The sequence below is a fragment of the Cinclus cinclus genome, chromosome 4 (genome assembly GCF_963662255.1).
Source record: "Cinclus cinclus chromosome 4, bCinCin1.1, whole genome shotgun sequence".
NCBI classification, from domain to species: domain Eukaryota; kingdom Metazoa; phylum Chordata; class Aves; order Passeriformes; family Cinclidae; genus Cinclus; species Cinclus cinclus.
The window spans coordinates 31,918,576-31,943,364 of NC_085049.1; the positions used below are offsets into that span (position 1 = coordinate 31,918,576).

General features: G+C 36.9%; 1 protein-coding gene across 1 annotated transcript in view; it reads left to right on the forward strand.

Annotated features, from left to right (window-relative positions):
- Nucleotides 1-20,654, forward strand: part of POT1 (protection of telomeres 1) — a 57,155-nt gene extending 36,501 nt beyond the window's left edge. The window contains exons 13-22 of the mRNA XM_062491913.1: nt 4,111-4,271; nt 6,531-6,619; nt 7,724-7,768; nt 8,205-8,361; nt 9,646-9,851; nt 11,099-11,234; nt 13,816-13,910; nt 15,446-15,537; nt 17,668-17,773; nt 18,854-20,654. Of these exons, the coding sequence (XP_062347897.1) occupies nt 4,111-4,271; nt 6,531-6,619; nt 7,724-7,768; nt 8,205-8,361; nt 9,646-9,851; nt 11,099-11,234; nt 13,816-13,910; nt 15,446-15,537; nt 17,668-17,773; nt 18,854-18,966 (1,200 nt within the window). The 3' untranslated portion in view covers nt 18,967-20,654. The remainder of the gene's footprint in view (nt 1-4,110; nt 4,272-6,530; nt 6,620-7,723; nt 7,769-8,204; nt 8,362-9,645; nt 9,852-11,098; nt 11,235-13,815; nt 13,911-15,445; nt 15,538-17,667; nt 17,774-18,853) is intronic.
- The last annotated feature ends 4,135 nt before the right edge of the window (nt 20,655-24,789 follow it).

Genomic DNA, 24,789 nt, shown 5'->3' on the forward strand with positions numbered 1-24,789 from the left:
TATCAAGGTGAGTGAGTGACAGTGGTCAGCACAGCAGGGGTCCAGCTGCCCACAGCTGGTCAGAGATTTCTGTTTTTCACTGAATATGTGATTTAGTGCATTGCTCTTCTGGCTTGATACCATCAATTATGTGTTACCATGCATTTTATGGATAATGCAATTAAAACAATAAACCTTGAGCGTACATACTAGTCTAGTCTGTAGTTTCATGGTATTTGCTTCATGTTACCCATCTTCAGCTGTAGAATTTGTGTATTTTCACCTGTTTCTCCCACCATATCATGGTGTGTCTTTCATGACAGTAGTTGGGACTAAGAAGTTTGCTTTCTTCATACCAGAGTCACATTTTCAACATACAACTCAATGAGTTACTACATGGCTGCAATATCTAGCTTTGTATTTTTCAGACCTAAGTAACATTCCTCTGATATGTGAGTTACATTCTCCTAATTTCTGTCCTTTTACTCATTGAAAAGGGAAAAAACCCAAAAGACACCACTCTTGAGTCCTTTAAACTCTTAAACAGATTTAAGTTGGTATTTCTTACTGTCCAAGATGGTGCCCAAATATAATTTATATGCTTCGTCTCATTTGCAGAAAGTTGTGCACTATTTACTCAGCAAAATTTGACTATTGATGCAGTAGAAATGGTGACAAAGAAATCTTACTGAATATAATCAACCATAAATATAGGCAAAAAAATGATTGCAGGTAAATTTTTTAGGCGATCCCTGTAGATAAAGATAGCTTCTTGTGTGCCTTTTTTGGACAAGCATGAATATTTACCTGCAATGACACACGCTGCTGTGAATCACACTGAATTCCAGTGTGATTGTGAACACAACCCTATATGTTTTGAAATAATAATGAGAATTTCCTATGCTAAAAAGTTATTATAGTTAACTAGTTACAGGGAACTGCATATATGACTTGTGCATTTCAGTTCTCTTTAGCCTTAATATGTATTCTTTAATAGTCCTATTCGAATTAGACTGAAAATAGGGTGTTAGTATCTTTTTATATTACTGCAAGAAATGTTTTTATTCCCTTTAATTTCACTTTTAAATGAACTTCCTCTAAACAAGGTATGTCGTAAACAGAACTGTAAAGTCAAGTAAGGGTCTGGGTTTGTATTAGATTTTAGTAATGGCTCTGTAAATCATGGTGTTTAATGTCGATCACAATTTCTTCTGCGTCAGGTGTATAAAGAGCTTGGTCTGCAGGTGTTCTGTAAGCAACAGAAATACAGAAACATTTTTGTCCATAGCATTCACACGTGCTCTCTGCTGTTAAGAGTAAGCAAGGCTGCCTCCCAATGGAATTCATGGAAACAGCATTCTGTCCACGCAGGCGTCTCTGGGCTGACATTCAGAACCTTACAGACCTTTTCAGTATTTGGGAATGCTGATTATTATGCATCTCTTTTTAGTAGTTCAAAGTAATATTAAAAATACATAAAATAATAGCATTTTCAGGAAAGGATCTAATAAACGTTTAGAAGATTATTCTATAGTGATGACAAATCTTGCAAAGTGAATGTGCTAAAACGTGTGGTTCAGTTGACTTCTGTGACTTCGCAAGTTGAGAAGGCAGACACAGCAGTTTATATTCTTGGCTTCTGAGCTCTCCTCTCCCACATTTAATTTTTTGTGTTTATACATATAGAAAATACTTATTTTTTTATGAACTACTTTAAAAAAATTGTCAGTTGCAGTCAACTTTCTCCTGCTGAAAATTATATATATTACTGTAGAAAAAGTAACCTTTTCTGTGTGACATGGCAGCACAGGAGCCTGTTACTTCTTCCAAGCTGTCTGTTTTGAGTTAGGGCGGTATGTTTTCAAATGTGTACTAAACTTCTTTGGTTACCTACTTCATGCAAGTGTCATCTGGAATGGAGTTACTCCTGCTCCAAGCATGGGAATAAAGCACTGTAATAGTGCAGCCTTCTGTCTCAGTTAGGGAACACAACTGCATTATGCAGGAAAAAGAAAAGTCTTAAATGCATCCTAAGTGATGCATCACAGCACATCGCAGTTTGGATACTGAGCTATGCAAGCAATGCTACAAGCTCAGTTTGGGCTAATCTGTGCAATAATTGGAGATTTTTTTCCCCCTAATTTGATATTTGAACCAATTCATAGCAAGTTTTTGCAACTTTGCCAGTCCGTATAATGTCTGAAACTTTGAAGTGTCTGTATTGGTGTTGTAGGCAAGGGTGTTAACTTGATTTGTTTAAAATTATTTTTGTCATGGGTAAAAAGTGCAATCCAGTTCTGTTCATTTTTGCCTTATTTTGTCAAACCAAAATTTTCTGCAAATTACTCTTGGCAGTAGGGAAGTGGTTTGACACTGTTTTATTTACATAAGGTTATTCCATAACCAGAACCTAGGTAAGAATTTTAAAAAACTTTCTCCAGAAGCATTTATCATAGTCATTAGATTAGTCTTATGAGTGTCCTTTCTTTTTTTGGGTATTCATAATTAAGTGAAATCAGCGTCTGGAAAGGAAAAAAAAAAGTCTTTGCATAAGCCCCTTAACTGCCATCTAAAAGCACAAGCTGTCCTGGTGGTGCTTTGAATGAACAAAATGAGCAGCCTACTAACAGTGCAGATCAATTAAAAGTCTTGTAAGAGCTCCATGCCAGAAGCAAAATAGGTGCAGGCTGTAGTGCACTTTTTATGCCCCTGCTGCCTCAATTGGAAAATCTGCTGCCTTTTTAATGTGTGATTATTGTTTAAAAGAGCAGTTTGATACCGGCATTACATAGTCATAGTTTGTTCCTTGATACAGAGGAAGATTCTAGACACAGGTTGCTGCTCCATCTGCTTGTATGCATGTATACACGTGTTTCAAGGTGTTGTACTCTGGCATGACCAATCCAATCTAATAGGAATACTTTTTCAGTTTACACTGGTTAAAGTTGGATCTGAAGCTGAAATATAACTTAACAAACTGCTTAATATTAATGTTAATTGAAGTAAATTTACAATAATTTGTAGTTTCTGTCAGGCTATTTAGAAGATGTTTAGAATTAATATAAAACCAGGTTGTCAAGTGTGTATAGCTTGCCAGCTATTATCTGGATCTCAGATTATATATTTTAAAAAATATGTATTTCGTAACTGTGTAATTGAGTCTCCATTTTACCTGCCTTTAGAACATTGGTCTTGGTTTTTGGTTGTTTGGTTGGGTGTGTGAGTTTTCTTTGGGGGATAACAGGAGTGGTATTTTGAAACAAAAGCAAAGTTATAAAGATGTGTTCAGTGTTCACCACTTCATAACTTCCTTTTTAATAGGTGCTTGTATAAGTTAGCCTAAGTCCATTTGTGTAACTTGACAAAACTGTTTCAGAAAGCACAAAATTATTCTAAGCAATACAGGAAGCATATTCTCCATGTACCTTCATTCTCAGCAGTAAAGGAAGCATATTCTCCATGTACCTGAGGAGGTCTAACAGAGATAAGGGAAAGTGCCAGGATCTTTCAGTTTCTACCATACTGTCTTTTGTCCTGGTGTTAAAAAAATGTTAGCTGTAATGTAAGATAGGATGGAGAACTCTGAGTAAGCAGATATGTTTGTATGTACATGTAAGCATAGTAAACTATGCACAATGATGAGCAGGAGGTGAATTGCTAAAAGTGATCATTTCCAGGATGATTCACAGGATATCAGTCTCTGTGGGGCTGTGTTGGGAATATAGAAGGCAAGTTGTGCCCTTGGGAAAGGAATGTATTGACTCATTTACTCTGTATTCTGAAGTCTGTTTGAGAATTAGATTTACTAAGAAGGCTTACTCTGGTTCTGAATCACCCGTTGCTGCCAGTAAGGTTTTCTGATAAAGCAAAACAAACAGATCACACTGATAGGTTTTGTAGTTTCCATACCTGAAAATAATGAAAACCCAGCTGGAAACAGCCATAAGAAGTCTGCTCCAGTTGACTCTGCTTTGGGCACAGGAGTTGAAGAAGGTAATCATCAGAGGTGCCTGCCACCTTCAGCTGTTCTGTGGTTCAGTTAAAACTGGGAAGAAGCTTCAGGAGCATTGGAATTTTCCATGTAAATAACTAACTTTGTGTTGTCTAAGTGGGGGTTTCTTTTCCTTTCAGATTGGAAGTTTTCTGAGAATTTACAGTATTCATACGAAACAAGCAAGTGCTGACAATGAGGATGTCTCACATATAGAATTTCATCTTCATGGTGGCACCTGTTATGGTCGAGGAATAGGAGTCTTGCCAGAAAGTAACCCAGATGTTAAGGAACTAAAAGCGTAAGTACTGTGTAGATGTTTGGTTTTCTCCAGCTTACTCTTGAAAACTCTAGGCTAATGTAACAGCTGTACAGTTCAGAATTGTAAATGTATCCAAGAATCAGAAACTCGAGAACAGAATGTGTCTTTAGCACCACTAAGATGAGTATTTGGAGGGATAGGTAAAGGTAATTTTTTAAAAATTTAAAATAAAAGTAGGGATCAAGACTTCTGTTTTAATTAACTTAATTCTAATTATGCACATTTTAAACATGTGCATAATTACTACTTGAAATTGGTGAGATTTAAAGATGCTCAAAATGAAGCAGATAATTTACATTCTTTACTAAACTGTCTTACAAGGAATCAGAATAATTTAGGTTGAAAAAGACATTTAAGGCCATCAAGTCCAAATGTAAGCCTTATCTGAGTGCCCTACTAAACCTTGTTTCTAAGTGCCACATCTACATAACTTGAAAAACACCTCCAGGGATGATGACTTCACCACTTGCCTGAGCTTCTTCTTCTTCCTGTTGTAGAGATAAGCTTTGTCTCTTTGTCTTTTTCAAAGCTGAGCTTTGTCTCCTCCAAGCTAAGCCATCCCAGCTCCCTTAGCTGCTCCTCACAGGACTTGTGTTCCAGCCCCTTCTGCTGGTCCAGGCCCTTTTCTGCTGAGCTTTTCCCAGCCACTCTGCCCCAGCCTGTAGTGCTGCATAGGGTTGTTGTGACCCAAGTGCACTTCACCTTGTTGAACCTCATACACTTGTCGTTGGCCATCAGTCCAGCCTGTCCAGAATCCTCTGCAGAGCCTTCCTACACTCCAACAGATCAACGCTCCTGCCCATCTTGGCATCATCTGCAAACTTACTGACAGCATGGCAGTGCCCTCAGTCACCTTGTCCTAATCATTGGTAGAGATATTAAACCAGAACTGGCCTCAGTACTGAACCCTAGAGAACACTACTTGTGAGTGGCTGCCAGCTGGAGGTAACTCCATTCACCACCAGTCTGGGCTTAGCTATCCAGCCAGTTTTTTACCCAGCAAATGTGTACCCAGGATAGCCAGTTTCTCCAGGAGAATGCTGTGGGAAACAGTGTCAAAGGCTTTACTAAGGTCCAGGTAAACTACATCCACAACTGTTCCCTCATCCACTAAGTCAGTTTGTCATAAAAGGAGATTAAGTTGATCAAGCAAGAAGTGTCTCATAAACCCGTTCTGGCTGTGTCTGACCCCTGGGTATCCTTCATGCTACATGATGGCACACAGGGTGATCTGCTCCATGACCTCCAGCACTGGGCTCAGGCTGACAGGCCTGTAGTTCCCTGGATTGCCCCTCTGACCCTTATTGTAGATAACCATCTGCAGTAATTTTCAGCCTACTGGGACCTCCTCACTTATCCAGGACTGGTAATAAATGATAGAAAGTGGCTTTTTAAGCACTTCTGCCAGCTCCCTCAGTATCTGTGGGTGGATCCCAACCAGCCCCTTACACGTGTGTGTGTGTGTGTGTGTGTGTGTGTGTAAGTAAGTGGTGTAGCAGGTCAGTGACCATTTCCTCTTAGATCATGGAGGCTTCATTCTGTTCCACATCCCTGTCTCTCAGCTCAGGAGTCTGGGTACTAGGAGAATAATCGGTCTTGCTATTAAAACGGACGTAAAGAAGGCATGAAGTACATTGGCCTTTTCCTCATCCTTTGTTACTGTTTCCCCCCACATCCAGTAAAGGATGGATATTTGCCTTAGCCCTCCTCTTGTCTATGATATATTTGGAGAAGCTATTTTTGTTGTCTCATACAGCAATAGCCATATCAAGTTCTAGTTAGATTTTGGCACTTCTAATTTTCTGCCTGTGTAACATCTTTGTAATCCTCCTGAGTGATCTGCCCCTTCTTCCAAGGGTTATGAACTCTTTTTTTTTTTTTTTTTTTTTTTTTTTGCCTTTGGGAAAGGCTAAGTAACCAAAGTCCATATTCCATTATCAGGAATTCTGTTTCTAGTAGTATATATTTCTTCTGGCACTATTTTGTGTTTCATGTTCCAGAAGTGATTTGGAAAGTGTCTCATCTGCATCATTAATATCTCTCCTGAAACTTCTGGCTCAGCTGAGTTTTATGTCTCTGCTGGAACATTTATGTCTGAACATTAAACCTGTGTATTGATGATAAATAGGTTTCATGTAAGCTTCTGTGTTTTCCCTCATATATATATGTGTCTGTGTGTGTATGATGACATATTAAAGATTTCTCTAGCTTATAAAATATTTGGCCATTTATCTTTAGATTCTTAGAATCTGTGGATCTGACAGACAGTCAGAATATGGAAAGCACGTGTTCAATGGACATAGACAGCACTTTTGGCAATGTTTCAGGTAAGAACAACTGAAAGCTGATTTTTTTTTCTTAAATAGATATATATGGTAAAGATAAGGTCACAGTTACTGCTTTTTTATGTGTGCAGTGCTACTTTCACATTCAAAGCCTTGGAGATTTCTTTCAGTTTATTAGACTGGAAATTTACATTACTCTTTCTGTCTTCCAGCACAACCATTTCATACTACATTGAAAGATACTTTCGTAGGAGTTAGTGAATAAATTCTTAAACACAGATGGTGTTCTTAATCATACTATATTAGATCACAAAGCGGAGTTACATAAGTGCCTCCCTCTAGAGGGTGATTCTTCAGGGGCAGGGACTAAAATGCTACTAAATAGCTGCCTGTTGAGGACCCCTTCTTAAGCCATTGGGTGTAAAGTTGTGTCAGTGGCAGAGGTGTAAGGTGCACTTTCATGGAACAGTGATATCTTATAGACAGTTCTACAGACCCCATGTTATTTTCTGGAAGGTATTTTTAGCCCAGGATAACTAAAAGAGAATTAAACTCTAAAGCTGGTTGCGTGTAGTCTGTATCTTTGCTTCTAAAAAATCTTAAAAATCTGTGTTGCTCAGCCATTATTAACATAAAAACATTGGACATTTCTAAAAGTCAAGAATAAATAAATGCTTTATGTCCAGTCCATAACTGAAAGTTTAGAAAAAATTTTGTATTTACTTACTGCACTCTCTCTGTGTAGTAGAGGTTGTGCAGAGCAGAGACCAGGCAGTCTATATTGGTTTTAGAATAATGTATTTATGTTGTTGTCCAGAAGGATTGCAGGGGATGAATACAATTTATGTCAGCAGATGATTCACAGTATACTTCTTGAAAGTGTTCACTTCAATAAGCATTCCTATTTAATGTATATACTAACTTCCCCTCTGATACATTAATTCTTGATATGCAGTGTATGTCTCCTGCTTACTTTTGCTGCCTTTTTTTGTTGTTGTATTGTTTTCATAAGTTACTGGGATTTTCATTTGTTCAGCTTTTGGTTTTGTGTGTGTATCTACCTGTCTGTCCACCTACCTGTTTGTATGTGCCCACATGATAGAAAAGAAGGAAGGAAAATAATTTGGAAATTCTTCTTGATTTTAGATCTTGAATTGCCCTTACAGAGATGTCAGCAGTTATCTGTTACAGGTAGGTAACATTTTGACCTTAAGGTGAATTTTAATTTTGCTAAAGAACAACAGTAGTTTTGAAATATTATCTTAAAGTTTATTACAGCAAGAGCTATTCTAAGAGTATAAATTCCAAGAGTATAAATGCCTGTATGTTGTATTGAGTTTCTTTGGATTTTTAAGGAATAGAGCATATTTGAGTGTTCTACTTTCATTTGGTTTTTCTACATGTTGTGTTTCTGTGCCCTGAAGTACACCATGCTCCTGATGTGATTTATCTTACTGACCATAATAACAAGCTGTATTGATAAAACAAAGGCTGCAGCTGGGAAGGAAAGAGAAGTTGGAAATTAGGAAAAATGCATACCTGTGATTGCCATTTCCAGTATTACAGATATTATGGTCATTAATAGTATGCACGGGGCTTTTTCATCTCTCTGTGTATTGTTTTACAGTATTAACAGATCATCAGGATTTGAGTAACACAGAACTGAAAACCATAACAAACAGCCCAGCTCCTCAACAGTATCGCATTAGAGCAAAGCTGAGAACTTACAAACCCCAAAAGCTCCATCAGTCTGTTAAACTTCATTGTTCCAAATGCAACTCTTTGTAAGTGTTTCACACAGATAACTAGGTAACTAAGAATTGCTCTGTATGTTTTGGGATGCCTAAAGTTTCAGTGCATTTTCAACTATTTTTTGAGTAAGATGAGCTGAATGCAAATGCATATCATTTTGTGCAAAGATTTCAAACTCACTAATAATAAATAGGAACTTTTTGAATCATCAGATGAGTTCCATTTACAGAATCCTTTGAGTGCTTTCAAAGCAATAATTTTTCTTTATTTGCAAATAAATATTTGCAAATACTTATTTGCAGCAGTAGTTATTTCCATATCATAGTTTTATAGAAGTATCTTAATTGTTTCTTTATTGCTGTATTAAAATAGGATATACAAAGACATATGGTAGTCTCCAAATGAATTAATAAACTATCCTTTGGCTAAAGTGCGTCTTCCAGACAAGGTATCTTTTCTGGATCCAGAAATACCAGGGAAATTACACAACTCAAGGCTATTCCCTTGAGTCCTGTCTCTGGTCACCCCAGAGAAGACATCAGTGCCTGCCCTTCTCTTCCTCTCATGAGGAAGCTGTAACTGCAATGAGGTCTCCCCTCAGTCTCCTCCAGGCTGAACAGACCCAGTGACCTCAGCTGCTCCTCATACAGCTTCCCCTCAAGGCCCTTCCCCATCTTTGTTGCCCTCCTTTGGACACTCTCAGAGGCCTTTTACAACCTAATTGATTCTGTAACATTTGTGTAATTTGGATGGCCTACACTATTGCTTCTCTATATATGACAGGTGAAAGTGCACAAATGGTGCACTCCAGCAGGACAGGATAGAAACTCTGTGGTACAGAGTTGCAGATTTTCCCTGGACAGTACTTTTGTGAAGCTGTTCTAGTCGTGTCCTTCTTTTCTCTCCCTCAGTTTATGCAAAGTCAAGCAGACTAAAACATAAAACTTAGATAAGTTTATGTAGTCTTTTCATTCTAATGAAGTGGTTTGCAGTTCATGGCCCTTTTAAGGCCCAACTGAAATCACATAAAGCTGATAGATTTGGTTTTCCATGGATTTTCGTTTGTGCAGGATGTAGCCACTAGGCTGTCTCTGCTCCTAGCTAAGTTAGCTTATTACTTCACATTTTTATTAACATGGAAAGTCATAATATACTAGACAACTCTTAATGTTTAAACTGATAAAACAATGAGGATATTTTTCCTGTATGTACTTTAACTCTCATGACTGAATTGTAATATTTATTTGGAGTACTGTCATCCTTGTTGGTAGATAGCCTAAGGAGAAGCTGTTAGAACTTACTCAGTTTGGTTTCAGGCAAGAAGTTCCAGATGGAGATGACTTTGAGTTAATTTTGCACGACTCTGCTGGTACTGCCCCAAACCCAGAATTGCACAGTACAGCCTGGTATGAATCTGTAACATGGACTACACAAGACCAGAGAAAGAGGGAAATAGCCATCCATTTTGTGAAGCGTGATGAAATGCTTCAACATCCTGAAGACACCTTGCTTATGATAGAAGGTAAATTGCAAATACACCAGTTCTTATGGCGCTGTGTCTAATCTCTGTATGTGTGAAGTAGAGACACGTTGAAGTTATATTCAGTGTAAGTAGTGATGATCATAAAGACATCTTCAAAGAAAAGAAAAACTGAGCTGGAACTGTAAGTTACTGTTGTACAGACAGGAGATGGTAGTCTGCGAAGGTCGTGTAAGATGCTTCTATTTTAAAACTATGCCAGTATTATTTATGGTTGATTATGCTAAAATTAATGTCTGAATATGGGTTTTTTTCTATCTGTGCTTACTGTTTTTTTAGTTCTGATTTCAAAACTAGCCAAGTTTTCTAAACAAGCCAGTTTTTAGTATTGATGTGGAAAGTTTTGAAAGGCTTCTGGTAATGCAGGCCTCCAATTAAATTCGTCAGCCTCTGGATGTCAGTGTTGTTTCAGATTAATAGAGCTTCTCTCAGTGTGAGTTTGGTTTGGTGTGTTTTTTATCATATTTCCTCAGGAACGAGAAATAGCCACTGATCCTTAAACAAGAATATTTAGCAAGAATACTACTGAGGAATATTTATGTAATAAAAATAATAAATTGCATATAGCACCATTCAGAGTTCAAAACAAAGTCTTCAACTGTGCTCAAGTAGTGATGTGAATAAGCAAATGTAAGTCAGGTGGTCCTTTGTGTGAAGGTCAATGACAAAACCCCTTCTGTTTTCTGCTTTCTTTTATAATGAATTAGTTCTGATGGCTGCTTTATTTCTGATGTATTCCCAACTGACTTCAATCTAAACTCTTTTTTTTCTTAAAAAAAGAAGTTTCTTCTCCATTTTCCCAGAACAGCTGAGCTATATAATTTGATAAATTTATTTTCAGATATTAAAGTGTCAACAACTAAGTATGTCTGTGTATGGATATGTGCATATAAAAGGCCAGTTTGGTTGCTTTGATTTTTTTCCTAAGAAAATGGCTAGTAAAATCATAGGAGTAATTATATGAAAGTGATGTTAACTAAATGCAACCTCTTGGTTACAGTGTTAGCTATGAGGAAGATACTAAGGCATCTGCTTTGATTAATGTCTTTCTTTGTTTCTTAATTGAGTCTGTTATTGAGTAAAAGTGAGAAGGTATTAGGCTATTTTTGAGTTTTTGTTAATGGATATCAACTATTATTGAAGGCCCTGAAATCAGCTGAGAAATCTAAATTGTTCAGTTTATTTCTGACTTCTGTTTAAGAAACCGTGATTTTTTTGCTTTTTAATAGGTGGAACACTGAAAGAAATCTGGAAGCTTGCAAAAAGATTTAAGTGTGTTATTCCTGTGAGATCCACAGAAGATGATCTTGAATTGTTAGATCTTTCAGCTCCTTTTCTCCTACAAGGGAACGTAAAATATTATGGGTAGGTTAAAAGTATTTGTTGACATTTCACTAGTTGCAGTAATAGGTAGCATTTTCTACTGTAATTCAGACTGCAGTGCTTGAAGGGATAACTTACACAAAGGTTCTGTGTAAAGTACATAGCATGATCCACAGTACTGACATCAGGGATGAAATGCCATATCATTTGGTACCGGGTATCAAAGGACTTTGTAGTTTGGCTCTTGATCTGTAAATCTTTAGCCCTAATTACACAGCACTCCAGTTTCAGTCTTGTCTGTGGTGTGTGGGGAGGGCAGTGTGCTACAGAAATGGAAACACACATGCAGTACAAAATACATCTAAATATGTCTTCTAGTCCAGATCTTTCATTTTCTGGTCTTACTTAGACTAAAGTCAAAACATACGTTGTTTTTAAAACTGTATGCTGAGGTGTTTTATATATATACATATTTATATATATATAACAGATAATATTTAAACAGAGACCTGAAAAATTATCTCAGCCTGTCAATCTACAACTCATTCTCTCAGTGTTGGGAAGGCTTGAGGTTTGGAAGCAGTAAGGGATTTTGAGCAGCCTTTCCTTACCATTTGCAACTTACTGTGATCCACAGCACTGCGAAGTGCCTTACCTGTTAGTGGATGTCATTCACTATAGAGATGACTTCAACAGGTTTCTGAATTCCACAGTTCCAGAGCTGTGGAATACAGTACCCACACCTAGGTCTGGTATGTGTGATCTCCCATGCAATGCCATCCATGTACCTGCTCAGTGAGGCCTGTCAGCAGTGTGTTCCTCCAGTAGTGCCCAGCAGCATGCAGCTACTGAGCTTAGAAGTACCAGTCTCCTCCATGCCAGCTACTGAGCTCTTTCTCCCAGCAGTTCAGGCAGAGCACAGTGCAGTGGGGTGCTATGCTAGGTCTGCAGGCAGTAAAAAAATTTCTATGCAGAAATATTCCATGTTTCATGTGAATGCTAAAGTTTCCCATAAGGGACGTCCATAAAATGAATACAGGTAATTGTTTCTCTCTGTCATATATAGTTTTGACCTTTTCAGATATTGCTGTCTACAGCTTTTTTTAAATAAAGGCTCTATAGGGGTACACCTACTGGGACAGGATCTTCACCAATACAAAGTGTTTCTGCTTGCACTTTCATAATCCATGTATTTCCCCAGCTACACACACCTTCAGACATTGTTCTCTTTTCAAATGGTTGGACTGTGAAAGTAAATGGTTTGAGATATTCCATGATTGCTTATAGGATATTTAGGAAGGATCCTCACAAGTATACTGACATTTCAGAGCTATGTTTCATGCACATTTTTATCTGTGGCATATACTCAGCAAAGTCCAGAAAAGATTCTGTATGGTAGAATGAATTATATGTGTGTGTATTTGCATGCATATTCATTTATATATAAAAATAAGCACAGACACACTGCATATAAAAAGAAAAATTCACAGTTAAGTTCTTACTGGAGTTGGAGTGGATTTTTTAAAGGAAAAAAGTGATTTTGACTTTATATCACTTAAGCAGAAGTAGTTTTACTGATTTTTATGACATGCTTTGCATATAATTCTGAAAGATAGTAATTTTTTTTTCAGGTGCTAACTGTAATATACCAGTACAGAAGCTTAATTTGGAACAAATAGTTTTGTGCTGTAATTTCATTTCTTCAGGCAAATGGGAGCAGCTCTGAAATCAGTTCTTCAATATTTCCATCCACTTGCAGTATTAGCTTACTATGTAATGTGTAAAATTCATAATAATTGGTGTAAATACACCAGTAATAAAATAGATTTTTAACAGCTCTTAGTTAATATTCTCAGCATAGGCAAAGCCAAATTTCTCCTCTAACTGTGTAATGGGTTTAGAGTGTGCTGCAAGTTCAGATTCATTCCTACTTTTCCAAAGTGAGAAGTGGTGGCATATGAACATGTGTTTGGCAGTGTAGTGATCTTAGAATCATAGATGGTTTGGGTTGAAAGGGACCTCTCATGATCATCTAATCCAACCTCCTGCCTTGGGCACAGACACCTTGCACTACACCAGGGTGCTGGCTCCATCCAGTCTCATCTTGAGCACTTTCAGGTATAGGGAGTGTTTCTGGACAGCCTGTTCCAGTGCCTCAACTCTTTGTGAAGTGTTTCTTCTTTCTGCTCAATCTGCATCTACCCTCTTTCAGTTTAAAAGCATTGCTTTTTGTTCTTCACTACAGGCCATGGTTAAAAGTCTCTTTTTCTTAGAAGCCCCTTTTATATACTGAGAGGCCACAGTAGGGTCTGCCCAGAGCCCTGCTTTCCAGGCTGAACAACCCCAGCTCTCTCAGCCTTGATACACAGTTTTGTTTCTGTTTAATCACTGAAGTGGTCTTTTATGGATTCGTTTCTCCTCATGGATAGTTCAAAAACAGCATTAAGGGTTTTGTTGTGCTCTAAAGCTGGTAAAACAGTTACTTCAGAGAGCAGTAGAAATATTTCTGCACTTCTATTGTGTAAGAAAATCAGTTTTGTTTTTTTTTCTGTGCAGAACACTTTTATTGCAAATGTACTAGTACAGTGTTTACCTAGTCTCAATATCTTGTTTTAAATGCTAGATGCAAGCAGTGTTCAGCTCCAAAGCCTATGAAGAATCTAAGTTCCATTGCAGCAGAACAGCAACCATCATGGGAACCAACTGAAATAGCACAAGGTCAGCTGACATGATACTGTCCTGGAATACTTTTTGATTCTGAAGTGTTGATGTGAAAGAGTTTGATTTGCAGTTCTGCATGGCAGTTTTGTACAGAAAGCATGTAATTATGGTCATGTTGAATATGGTGCTGTCAAATTCATTCACCTTTTACCAGTTTAAATAACATATTTACTTCTGAAACTATTACAGTGTGAATTAAAGGACTTTATATGTTGACTAGTTTCTTCTGTCACTGGTATCAGTAGTAACACTTATGATAGTACAGATGTCATGATTTTTTGTTTGTAGATGTTACTTTTAAATTGTACATACTTGCAGTCCCAGAAATTAATCTTGCTTTTCCTTTCGCAGATACTGTTTTTCTGACCTGAACTAAAGACAGTCTTATTTAATGACTCATACAAGTTAGACTTTTATCTTCTGTAAACTTCATGTTTCAGAGAGTCTACAAGAAGTGATATTGAAATGAAAGGAATTATGCTACAACAGTTATGTGTATTCTGTACTTCATGTGTTCCTTGTGTTACTGTATGCAGTAACATGTTAAAATTATGGAAATGGAGCTTAAAACTTTACAAAGCATTAAGGAAAAAGAACATTATAACATATTAAGTTGGAATATCTAGCAGTATATAAGTTTGGTAAACACTTTCTAGAAGAAAACTATTTGAGCAGTACAGTGACTTTCTTAAATAAACTTTTGTAATTGTATCCTATATAACAACTGTAAGGTAATATATAAGTGGCAGTGATAGGAATTTAACTCTCAAAATGAAAACAATGTTAATTAATGCTTCCTGATAGCTGTGCTGTATTATGTATATTATTCTTCTATCAGTTGTATTTTCAGGCTAAGTTATAAACCTGCAAGTATATCAGATCAGTTGAACATAAAATGACTACCAGTTTTAGTGGGTGTACACAGAAAAGACTGATGCAGAGCTGTAGTAACTTTGTCTGTTTCAGTTCTTTTATGTTTGCAGCTTATCAGTTACTGCTGCCAGTGAGAGAGTGACTGTAGTCATTTGCAGACACTGAATACTTTCAGAACTGCCAGCAAAGTCTTTTTCTGAATAAGCCTGGTAGCTTTTACTACATCATATCAAATAAACTGTTTTCCTCAGAAGATAGTTTTCAGGTGGAACTCTTATTACCACTGAATTAAGAGCACTTCTTTAATTTTCTGTGGATGGAAGAACACAGGAGTAGCAGGATCCTACTGAAGTGGGATCTAAGATCGAAGCAAATACTAGCTTTTTGTTTACTAGCATGGGAATAAGTACTTAAAAATCTTTATGTGGTTTTATAGGCTCATCTGTTTAAGTGTTTCTATGTGAATTGCAGTGGGATCTCAAGAGATTAATGACACCTTTGTCAGACATCAGAGCCTCTATGTTTTGGTCTTTTAATTTATGCTTCTAATGACAGTATTCAAAGTCAGTTACTATTACAAGAAGGATAGTGTCAGCTCGAATTGTTATAGTTTGCCTTGCATATTCTCTCAGAGAAATATCAATTTTTCTTTTCTTCAGTTTTAGGTATTGAATTGCTCCAGTATGTTTTTATTATGAAGTTTACACTGGTTGATGAAACAGGAGCACTAAATGCATACCTTTTTGATTATGTAAGTAAATCTTAAGTTAGGATAGACTCTACAGATGTTGTGAGTTTCAGTAGTATTTGTTTCTAAAATGGCAAATGTATGTGCACAAATATTCATTCTATGTTACCTGCAGTGTTTTGTGGGAATAATTACCATGCTATAAGTTTGTTAATACTGTACAGAGTATATAATATTAAAGCATAAAGACAAAACTGAAGCGTGACTATAGATAATTTGGTATTTCCATAAACTTTTATATATTCATATGGTTGAATTTGTCTTTTATTGGCAGTGTTAAATTATGCAGCCTGAGTGCTGTGTGAATGATAGTAATGTTTCAGGATTTATGCAGCTAACTTCTGCATCAGTTTAAAATCTCATTACCTCTTTTTTTAAATCTCAGTATAATCTCTCCATTCAGTAATGCTTGATTTTTTTGTTTCAAATAATCATGAGGTAAGGAGGCCCTCTTTCCCTAGGCAGCTATATCTGTACAGATATTTATCTTCAATTTCAGAAACAGTTTATTCAACTACTTTATTAATCTTCAAATTAACCTATCTTCAGTTTTCTCTGAAGCAACTTAAGAGTGTTCCTGCTACCTGAGACACTGAAAACATGATGCTTTTCCTGTCACAGTCATGTGGGTGTGACAAAATGAAATGGAAAAAGAATTTAGTGGGGTTTTTTTTCTGCACAGCAGTGTTGCTTAATATGTATATATCTACACATTTTTCTCCCATTATATTAAATTATTTTGGATGGGACTTTAAAGAGAATATTCTTCCTTGTTTAATTTTAAGGCTGTAAGTAAAAATAAAATCAGAAGAAAATGTGTTTTTTCTTAAAATAAATGGTGTTTTAACAGCAAAGGAGATCAAAGAATACAATCCCCATTTCAGCCTGTCATCTTTTCCTTCTGTTGTCTTTTTTCCTTTTTGTATGAAGTAACTATACTGCAAAAAAGGGAAGGTGGGAGGAAAAATTTAAACCATCTCTTGATGCAGAATTCCAAAAATTTTTTCCTTCAGGGTGGCTCACTGTCTTTTCAGATACTGCTCAGTACTACAGTTTAGCTGCAGGAAAATATCCACAGTTTCTTCTGAAGTGCCAGCTGCTCGCATTCCTGCTGGTGGTACTTCAAAGACAAGCCAAGAGTTTCCAAGCCTAAACTCCAGTCCTTTAGCACCACCTGAGAAGGAACTGGGCTGCTTTGAAGTGCAGCTTTACATTAGCTTCCAGTTGCACTTCCATAGGAACATAGTGCTTTTCTTTCCTCCCCTCCTTACAGGAAAAGTCAGTGAAGGAAAAAAAGAAAAATTTCTGTAGTCAGAAGAAGACTGAAGCAAGAGAAGAGAAAGTTACCTGTGTCATTTTTGCTGTTGGGTGGTCTGCTAACTGCTGATCATTGCCATTACACGTTATATAAAAATTATACAGAGGCAGATTATTTTGTATTTTTTAACAAAATGAGAACTTACAAAAATTTTAGCTCACTCAGAGAAGTTATAAGATGATGAGCCTTTAGAGATCCAAAACTGGATAGCAAACTTGGAAAGAATAAACTTGAAGTTTTTTTCAGTCATGCTTACTGTATGTGGTTTAATAATTCACAGGATATTTTTATTTAACATTTTAACATTCCATTTATTATTTTCTGTCTTCATTCAGACATGTACCATACAGTATAAGCCTTTTCTCCATAGTTTCTAAAACTGCCAAAAAATGAAACTCACTAAGAGAGTTCCACAGGTACAAAGCCAGGTTGCAGTGCTCCTTGTTTTCAAATTAATTTGTTCCTCTCAAGATGGGAGGGACTATTGAGGGGGAACTGACCATCCTCTCTGGCCATAACATTGTCTGGTTATGGAGGTTTAATGAGAAATATCTGCCAGTTTTGTATAGAGACCAATGTAAGTGCTTTCTGGGTGGCTGTAGTCCCTAAATATTCAGGGGTACTGAAATACAGACTGTTCATTTTTTTCAGACAGTTTGGTTTTCTTTTTTCTGTATCCAGACAGTTTTTCTGAAATAATACTATTCTTCTGTTGTTTTACCTTATTTAAGTTCTTAAAAGAACATGTATTTAAGGTTCTGGCTGATGATTTCCTACACTTCTTTCAGCACCTCATATTCTTTTATCTATTTCAGGAGAAGTTCTTCCAAATTCCTGCCTCTGAAATCTTAACTAATAATTTTCTTCAGCAAAAGATGCAGATGACCATGAATACGCTCTGTCCTCCAGGAAGAAAATTAGGTCAGCTTGCTGTTTATTTTAAAAGGGGGAAGGGAAGGGAAGGGAAGGGAAGGGAAGGGAAGGGAAGGGAAGGGAAGGGAAGGGAAGGGAAGGGAAGGGAAGGGGTCTTCCAATCTGCTATTCCATATGCAAAGTCTTAGAATTGAACTTATCCACAGGCAAAACTCAATACAGCAAAATGTTGGCACCCGAAAGCAGAGTTCATATTAATTTGTTCTGAAACATGCTATCACATTAACTCTACCTTTGAAAAAGAAAATAAATTAATCAGTAAATTCTCATGTAGCATGCAGTGGTGTGTGAATACAGTCATGCCTGTGCAGGCACTAACATGCCATCTGTACTTATATGAAGGTTAACCAGCACATCCTCATACTGCATGTCACAGCATGTTAGGGAAAACAGAAAGCAAATGCAGCGTATGATTTGGGTGATAACCTGCTTTTGATTGCACATGCTGACTTAGAGCATGCCTTGTTGTGGGAAATATCTGTGGAAATTGAGCAACTGCTTAATCCAAATACATTCAAAGAGATTTTTGTGTAGTGTATGTATTGTGGCAGAAAGTAGCTCTGCCTAAGCTACACATGTCCAAGGTAGATGATGTGCAATACATCTCCAACCTCCAGAGCATACTCCAAGTACATGGCTGTCAGTGACGACTGCAATCACCCTGGAGTCTTTGCCATAAAGTTCTCCTGTAATAAACACTGTAAAGGATTTTCCTTTTGACATCAGTGAAATTGTCTCACTGAAACACATGGAGATGAATTTTATTATTGGAAATTCTTTACATATATGTATTTTATACTGTGGCACGACTACTGGGTCCAAGTGTTTTATGGAGTGCTGGTGCAGGGAGGACAAGTCTTGAAAGACTGTCACTGAACAACATTTCAGATCTTGTGGGAAACTTAAAAGCTTATACCAATTGGAATTTCAAAGCTAATTCATTTTTCTTATTATTAACTATTGTATACATTTAGATATCTATCCTAGTTAAGATCTTGCTCAAGTTATACTTGCCTCCTATAAAAATTAGAAATGAGTGTTGAATAGTAATTTGAATTTTGTTGATAGGTGACTTGCCGTGGCTGGAATGCTTCATCAGGTCCTATAATATCAGAGATGCAATGAAAAATCAAGTTTATTACCAAATTTTTGACACTACAGTTGCTGAAGATGTTGTATAGTCATGTGTTGATAATTGGAAGTAATCCAGTAAGAATCAGTTTCTGTGGAGGGCTGGGATCAGAGACTGTATTTAAAAAAAAAAAATCTTTGTTCCTTTCTTAGGAATTCAACCTGTTTTTATGAATTCTTAGTTTATGTATGAATGGGAATGGGAATTATACTTGGATATGTTTGCTGTTTTTCTGGCACACAAGTTTTTGATCTAAGGGCAGGTGGAGGTGCTGAGCTTTTCACTGGAAGCTGCCTGATTAAGGTTGATGAAAGCCATCTATCCTTCAAAAAGGCTACTCTAGGTAGGCAGGTTACTGAGGTACTCTAAATTAGTGAATTTTCCTCAGAAAAATGTAGTCAGGATGATGCTGTGTGTTCATTTTTGTATTAAATTGAGTCAACAGAGGCAGAGAGAAAGAGCTCTTCAGTAAATTCAGCCTACTTTGTGCAAGACAATATTACTGTTCTCAGTTTGGCAAGGAGGTTGGCTTTTACAGACTTCTTTGATTTGGTACTAATAGGTACATTTGGACAAACTCCTCCTGTTAGTAACACTCAGGTAACTGCTATGTGTACCAGTTACTGTAGATTCTGATGGGGTTATGAACATGACCACGTAGTGATTATCACTAAAATTAAAGTCAAGCCATGAAAGTAAGGTAGTGTAAAATTGTAAAATGAACATTGACATTTGGTAGATGGTAATGATTCTGAGGTGGCCTTGCTGGGTACCAAAGTTGTTAGCATAGCAAAGTTTATTAGCTGGGTCTGTGTTTTCAAAGGCTGGATCTGCCTTTTCCATCTTACATAATGTGCCTAAATTTAGAGATGCAGAACTGGTCTGGTGCTATCCTGCACTGAAAATTCTGCTGGACTAGAAGACTATGTGGTGGTTTTACTTTGCATTCTAGAAGTCCCTAGGATAAGTTCAGGACATGTTTCTGTAAGGATAATTAATGTAGAAATCCCTGTCAAATCAAATGCTTTCCATCAGAGAAAAATTACTTAGTATTTACAGCAGCTGTTTTTAAAGAATTTCAGAAGCAAGATGGAATATTTGTAAGTAAATTATTACTTTGGTAGTAGATGACATTTTTTTTTGTTGTTTTTGAGGGCCGTTTAATAGATCATGCCATTTATCTTAAAATTTCATCAAATATCCTCTGGTAATTTTCTTGTACTGTAAAAAGTTATACTGGGTTTATATGTCATAAGCCAGACTATTGTTCTTTGTTGATCAGTGTATAGGGACAACCAATATTAAAAGTAGTGAGTGCTTATCTCCTTTAAAAATTTCTAAAAGAAAAAAAAAATGGAATTGAAGCAGCAGCTTATCAAAGAGTCTACTAACTTAAGAAAGTGGTGGGGTTTTTTTAATTTTTGCATACAAGCATCAACAAAAAATAGTTGCAGCAGATGAATATTATAAAACTTCAGACACTGGCCATACTCCAGTGTTTTCACAAGTTAGAAGTTAAATTGAAGGCAATCTTCTTTGCTCTTCTATTATATAGGGTATAGAAATGTGAATTTCTGTTTTTTGATTTTTGTTAACAACTCTGAAAGATACTGATATTGTCCATTTTTTTCTAAATAAGTCTTCGTAAAGTAATAAATAAAAAGATGTGTTGAGCTTCAGTGTAAAATAAATCAATTTCCCTACATGCCTTGTCTGAGATCCCTGCCTAAAAACTCTCCATATGTATCACATTTTTTTATGATTGAATATTTTATTAAAGTGTTTAATAAAGATTTTTACAAATAATGACTTTTTCTTGTAGTTGACCTTTAATTTCTATGTCATAACTGTGAGAACTTCGTCATCAGTAGCCTTCATCCAACACAATGCTCCAAATGAATGTGTAGTTTGTTGGATTAAAATGCACATGTTTAATTCTTCTTCTAAATATAATGCATAGAAATAATTATATATATATATTCATACTAAAGATCACTGTATAGGAAGGAATTACTGGACAGACTCTCATTGGCAGAGAGAAGAAAATGGCTCTCATTGGTAGCTTTTGTATGGATCAGTGGAAGTCACTAAGGTGGGACATGAGCCTTAGTTACCTGTCCTGGTCAGTGCTGAGAGCTGTGAGTGTGTGACTGGTGGGTGAAATCCTGAGTGTGTCGTGTCCAGAATGTGCAGCACCAGCAGGCTCTGGCTTCTGAAAGATGAGCCTCTCGGGCAGCAATGACTTCTAGCCATTACTTAAAATTTTCTTAATTACAAATAAGAGTCTTACTTCCTTTGGTCAGTTTCTTAACCAGATGTGTGATTTCAGTTTCTAAAACATTAATAAACGATTAAATGTGTACTGCAATACTTTTTTAATTACTGAAGTGTGTATTTAATGAACTCAAAATCTGAACCAGTAGGAGATTGGGTCGATACTGGTACACTAGGATCCAGTGAAAACTCTCAGCATGTCTTGCTGGTTTCACATCTTTCTTCCTCCACGTACATTCCAGCATATAGGAGAATTGAATCAAAACATCACCTTCCTACTAGAAAGGCAAAATATGCATGGAGCGTGGAGTACATCACACACAGCAACATCATCAAGAGAGGACAATATCTGAATATAAAAGGAGGAGCTGTGAGGGAAAATAATACAGCTATACAAGACCAATAAAGGAACATGAACCTATTAATTGCTCCAATTACAGGGATAAGTGCAAAAAAAAAAGTGATAAAATTGTAATTTAAAAGAAAAAAGTTATTTTCGGGAAAAAAATTGATTTGGAATAGTGTTTTTAGGGGTGCCTGTATAATTTGGCTCCTTGAAGTCTGTGTTTTAGGGGAATTTAAAACTTAAGGACTCTGGAAGTCGTTCCAAATTGAGTTGAGTTTAGGCACTTGGACATGTCATACTCTTGAAACTCTAGCTGGAAAGACAGAATGTAAATAAATAACATACTGCAGAAACAAGGAAGCATTCCTGGTAGGTGACCTGCTGTTCAGTAGTGATTGAACTTTCTCATCAGCTTTTGCAGTTACGGGATCCAGGGATTTACAGACAAGGCTTTGAAATGCTTAGCTTAATGCTAATCCTTTGGCTACTGAGCAGCAGGAAGTGGGATTGTAAGAAGGACAGTGGTGTCCAGAGGATACAAGCTGTTGTTTGCAACAGAAGGAAGAGAGTTTATTGTCTTAACAGGGGTGAGTGCTTAGCTTTTCAATACCACAGTGTTTTAGATCACGAGGATTTATGCATATTAGGTCACTTTTTGGCCAAGACTGGCAGGAGCTGGGATTTGGCAAGGCCAAATATTTAAATGGAATTGTGAAAAAATTAAGCAAATGTATGTTCAAGTTCTTCAGGTGCAATGGGACCACTGCAAAAAAATTTTATTGAATGGAGAAGAGAAAAAAAAAATCCAAATAAGAGTTTAATTCAAGTGTTATGCAAAGTGTACAGTGAATGTTAAGAACTGGAAACAAAAAATCAGCATAAAATGGAGATAGAAGGAAAGAACAATTCCAGAGGATAGTAAAAAAACCAACAAATTAATAGTCTTTGAGACAGTTTTCTTCAGCTCCTGTTCACAGTATTTCCTATATATGAAATTCTCAATAAGAACTGTAGTTTGGGAAAACATTCATCTGATGATGAATGCATTTTTAAGCATCCAAGGTGCTTAAAAAAATGTAGAGCAGAATAATACCACATTTAATGAATTCATATTTGTGGTAAAGCTATGGGTGAACTTCACCCCAGAACAATGTGCTCCGATGTGTTTTTCCTTGTTTTCTGCTGCAGCTCTGATACATGCCTACAGAGGTACCTCCATAAAACTTGTTTGTCTACTGCATAGGCAGAGCAGACTGAAAGTCTAGGAATTCTATCTACACTTAGTAGATACTTGTTTTAATTTGAGTTTTTTACAAGGATATATGCTGAATGGGGAAATATGTGCCAGCAAATAAAATGGTTTTGGATTTTGGGTGGGTTTTTTTTAATATCAACTATTCTATTACACAAAGCTTTAAGCATAACTTTGTTCTGTATCTTCTACTCTCTGTGTGTGCAGCCTATGGACTGGCACTGCTAAACTGACATTGACAAAAAAAATACAGTTTTGTACAAGTTACACCTTTAGAATTGAGTCCATATTCAGCTGTAATTTCAAAGGCCAGCTATCAGGTACCTTTGAATTATGGAGGTGTTACTTCACTGAAAGGAATTGTCTGTGTAATGGCAGTTTATAAATACTGCTTGAATTTTTTGGTTAAAAGAGCAGCAAAACTGAAACTGAAATCTCCTGCTGGAACAGATTTAATTACAGATTTTATTTCTTTCTTCTTCTGTCTGCAAATGAGGCCTTAAGCAATTCAAAGCCCCTCTGAAGCAATGTTTGAAGTGATAAATATGATCAGTTGCTGACAGGGTGTGTGTTTACCAAAAGGGCTCTTTATTGTTTTTAACAGGAGGTGGTTAAGGGGTTTTCGCCACCCAGCTGTCTTAAATGCTGTCACTCTGACAGACATTGATTTGCTACTCCATCTTGAAGGATACACTTTTCCTAACATGCTTCCTGTGCTAAAGGAGTAAAATCCCATAGATGAGAATGGAAACGTCCGAGTGACTGTGTTTGACATAAGCCTGGGACGCAGAGATGTCAGAGGCCATCTGGACGTGCTGCCCTGTGATCTCCTGTCATGCAGAGGTGCCCTGGTATAGGTACTGTCCTGTGTCTTGTTCTGCACAGGACAGAGGGGATTTTTTTGCAGTAGCCAGGAGTAGGCATGGCTGGGATGCAGAGCTTATTCTGTACCACTTCACAGCACTGCCAGGGGTGGGGGAAAGGGACCGTCTTGTGAGGAGAAGAGGTTCCTTGCAGGGGAGTAAGCATGGTAGAGCAGGCCCTCTGGTCTATTATCAGGGATTTTCTTCCATGTGCACAATTTCTTTTTTTGTACCCTCTGTCAAGTAGTATTGTTGCTGTTACTGTACATTTTCTTGTTTCATTGCTGTTTCCAGTAAATTGTTCTTATCTCAAGTTGTGACCTTTGCCTTTTGTGTCTCCAATTATCTGCCCCATTCTGGTGCAGGGGATGGATAGGGGAAAATGGGGGAGCGAGAGAGAATGGAGCATGGTCTGGAGAGTCTTGGTGGGGGCACCAAATTAGGAACTTCAGTTCCTAAACCATGACGTGTGTAAGGTCTCACTGCCCAGAAAACTGCATTTGACTTAAAGAGAAACATCTGCTTCCATTATTTGCTGTTTTGTTGAGAGTATACCAAACAGCCTTAAAAGAAGTAAGGAGAATGGTGAAGAATTGCTTTTTCCCTATAGGTCAGTCAGTGCATTTGTTTAGCAACATGCTGTGGCTTGGCTTCTATTTCTTGCAGGAAATAGAAGCAGAAAAGAAAACTTCAAAAGCTTTGTTTGAAGGGTTGGGAAAGGTCAGAAGTTACACATGAAGGAATAATGAGGAATGAAGATGAACCTTAAATACCTAACATGGCAGTTCTATGAATCTATATAAATCAAATCTATAAATCAAATCTATAAATCTTGCAAATCCTAATGCAGATGTTGACTACCATGCTCTACATTATTCAATACTAAATAACATTTTGAATATTATTCCAATCTGTTGTAAGTTATTAGACTAATTCAAAATTGTATTTCTAAACAAGTTTAATTCCTCTGGGTCCAGTTACAGGAAATCGTTTTTACCCTTTAAAAACTGTATGGAAAAAGAAATTGGCAAAATTACAATAGTTGTCATTCACCAAGTGCCAGAACCTACTCAGATAATTTTTTCTGGCAAAGAGGTATTCCACAATGATACCTTCTAAGTGTACCTTTTCACAGCA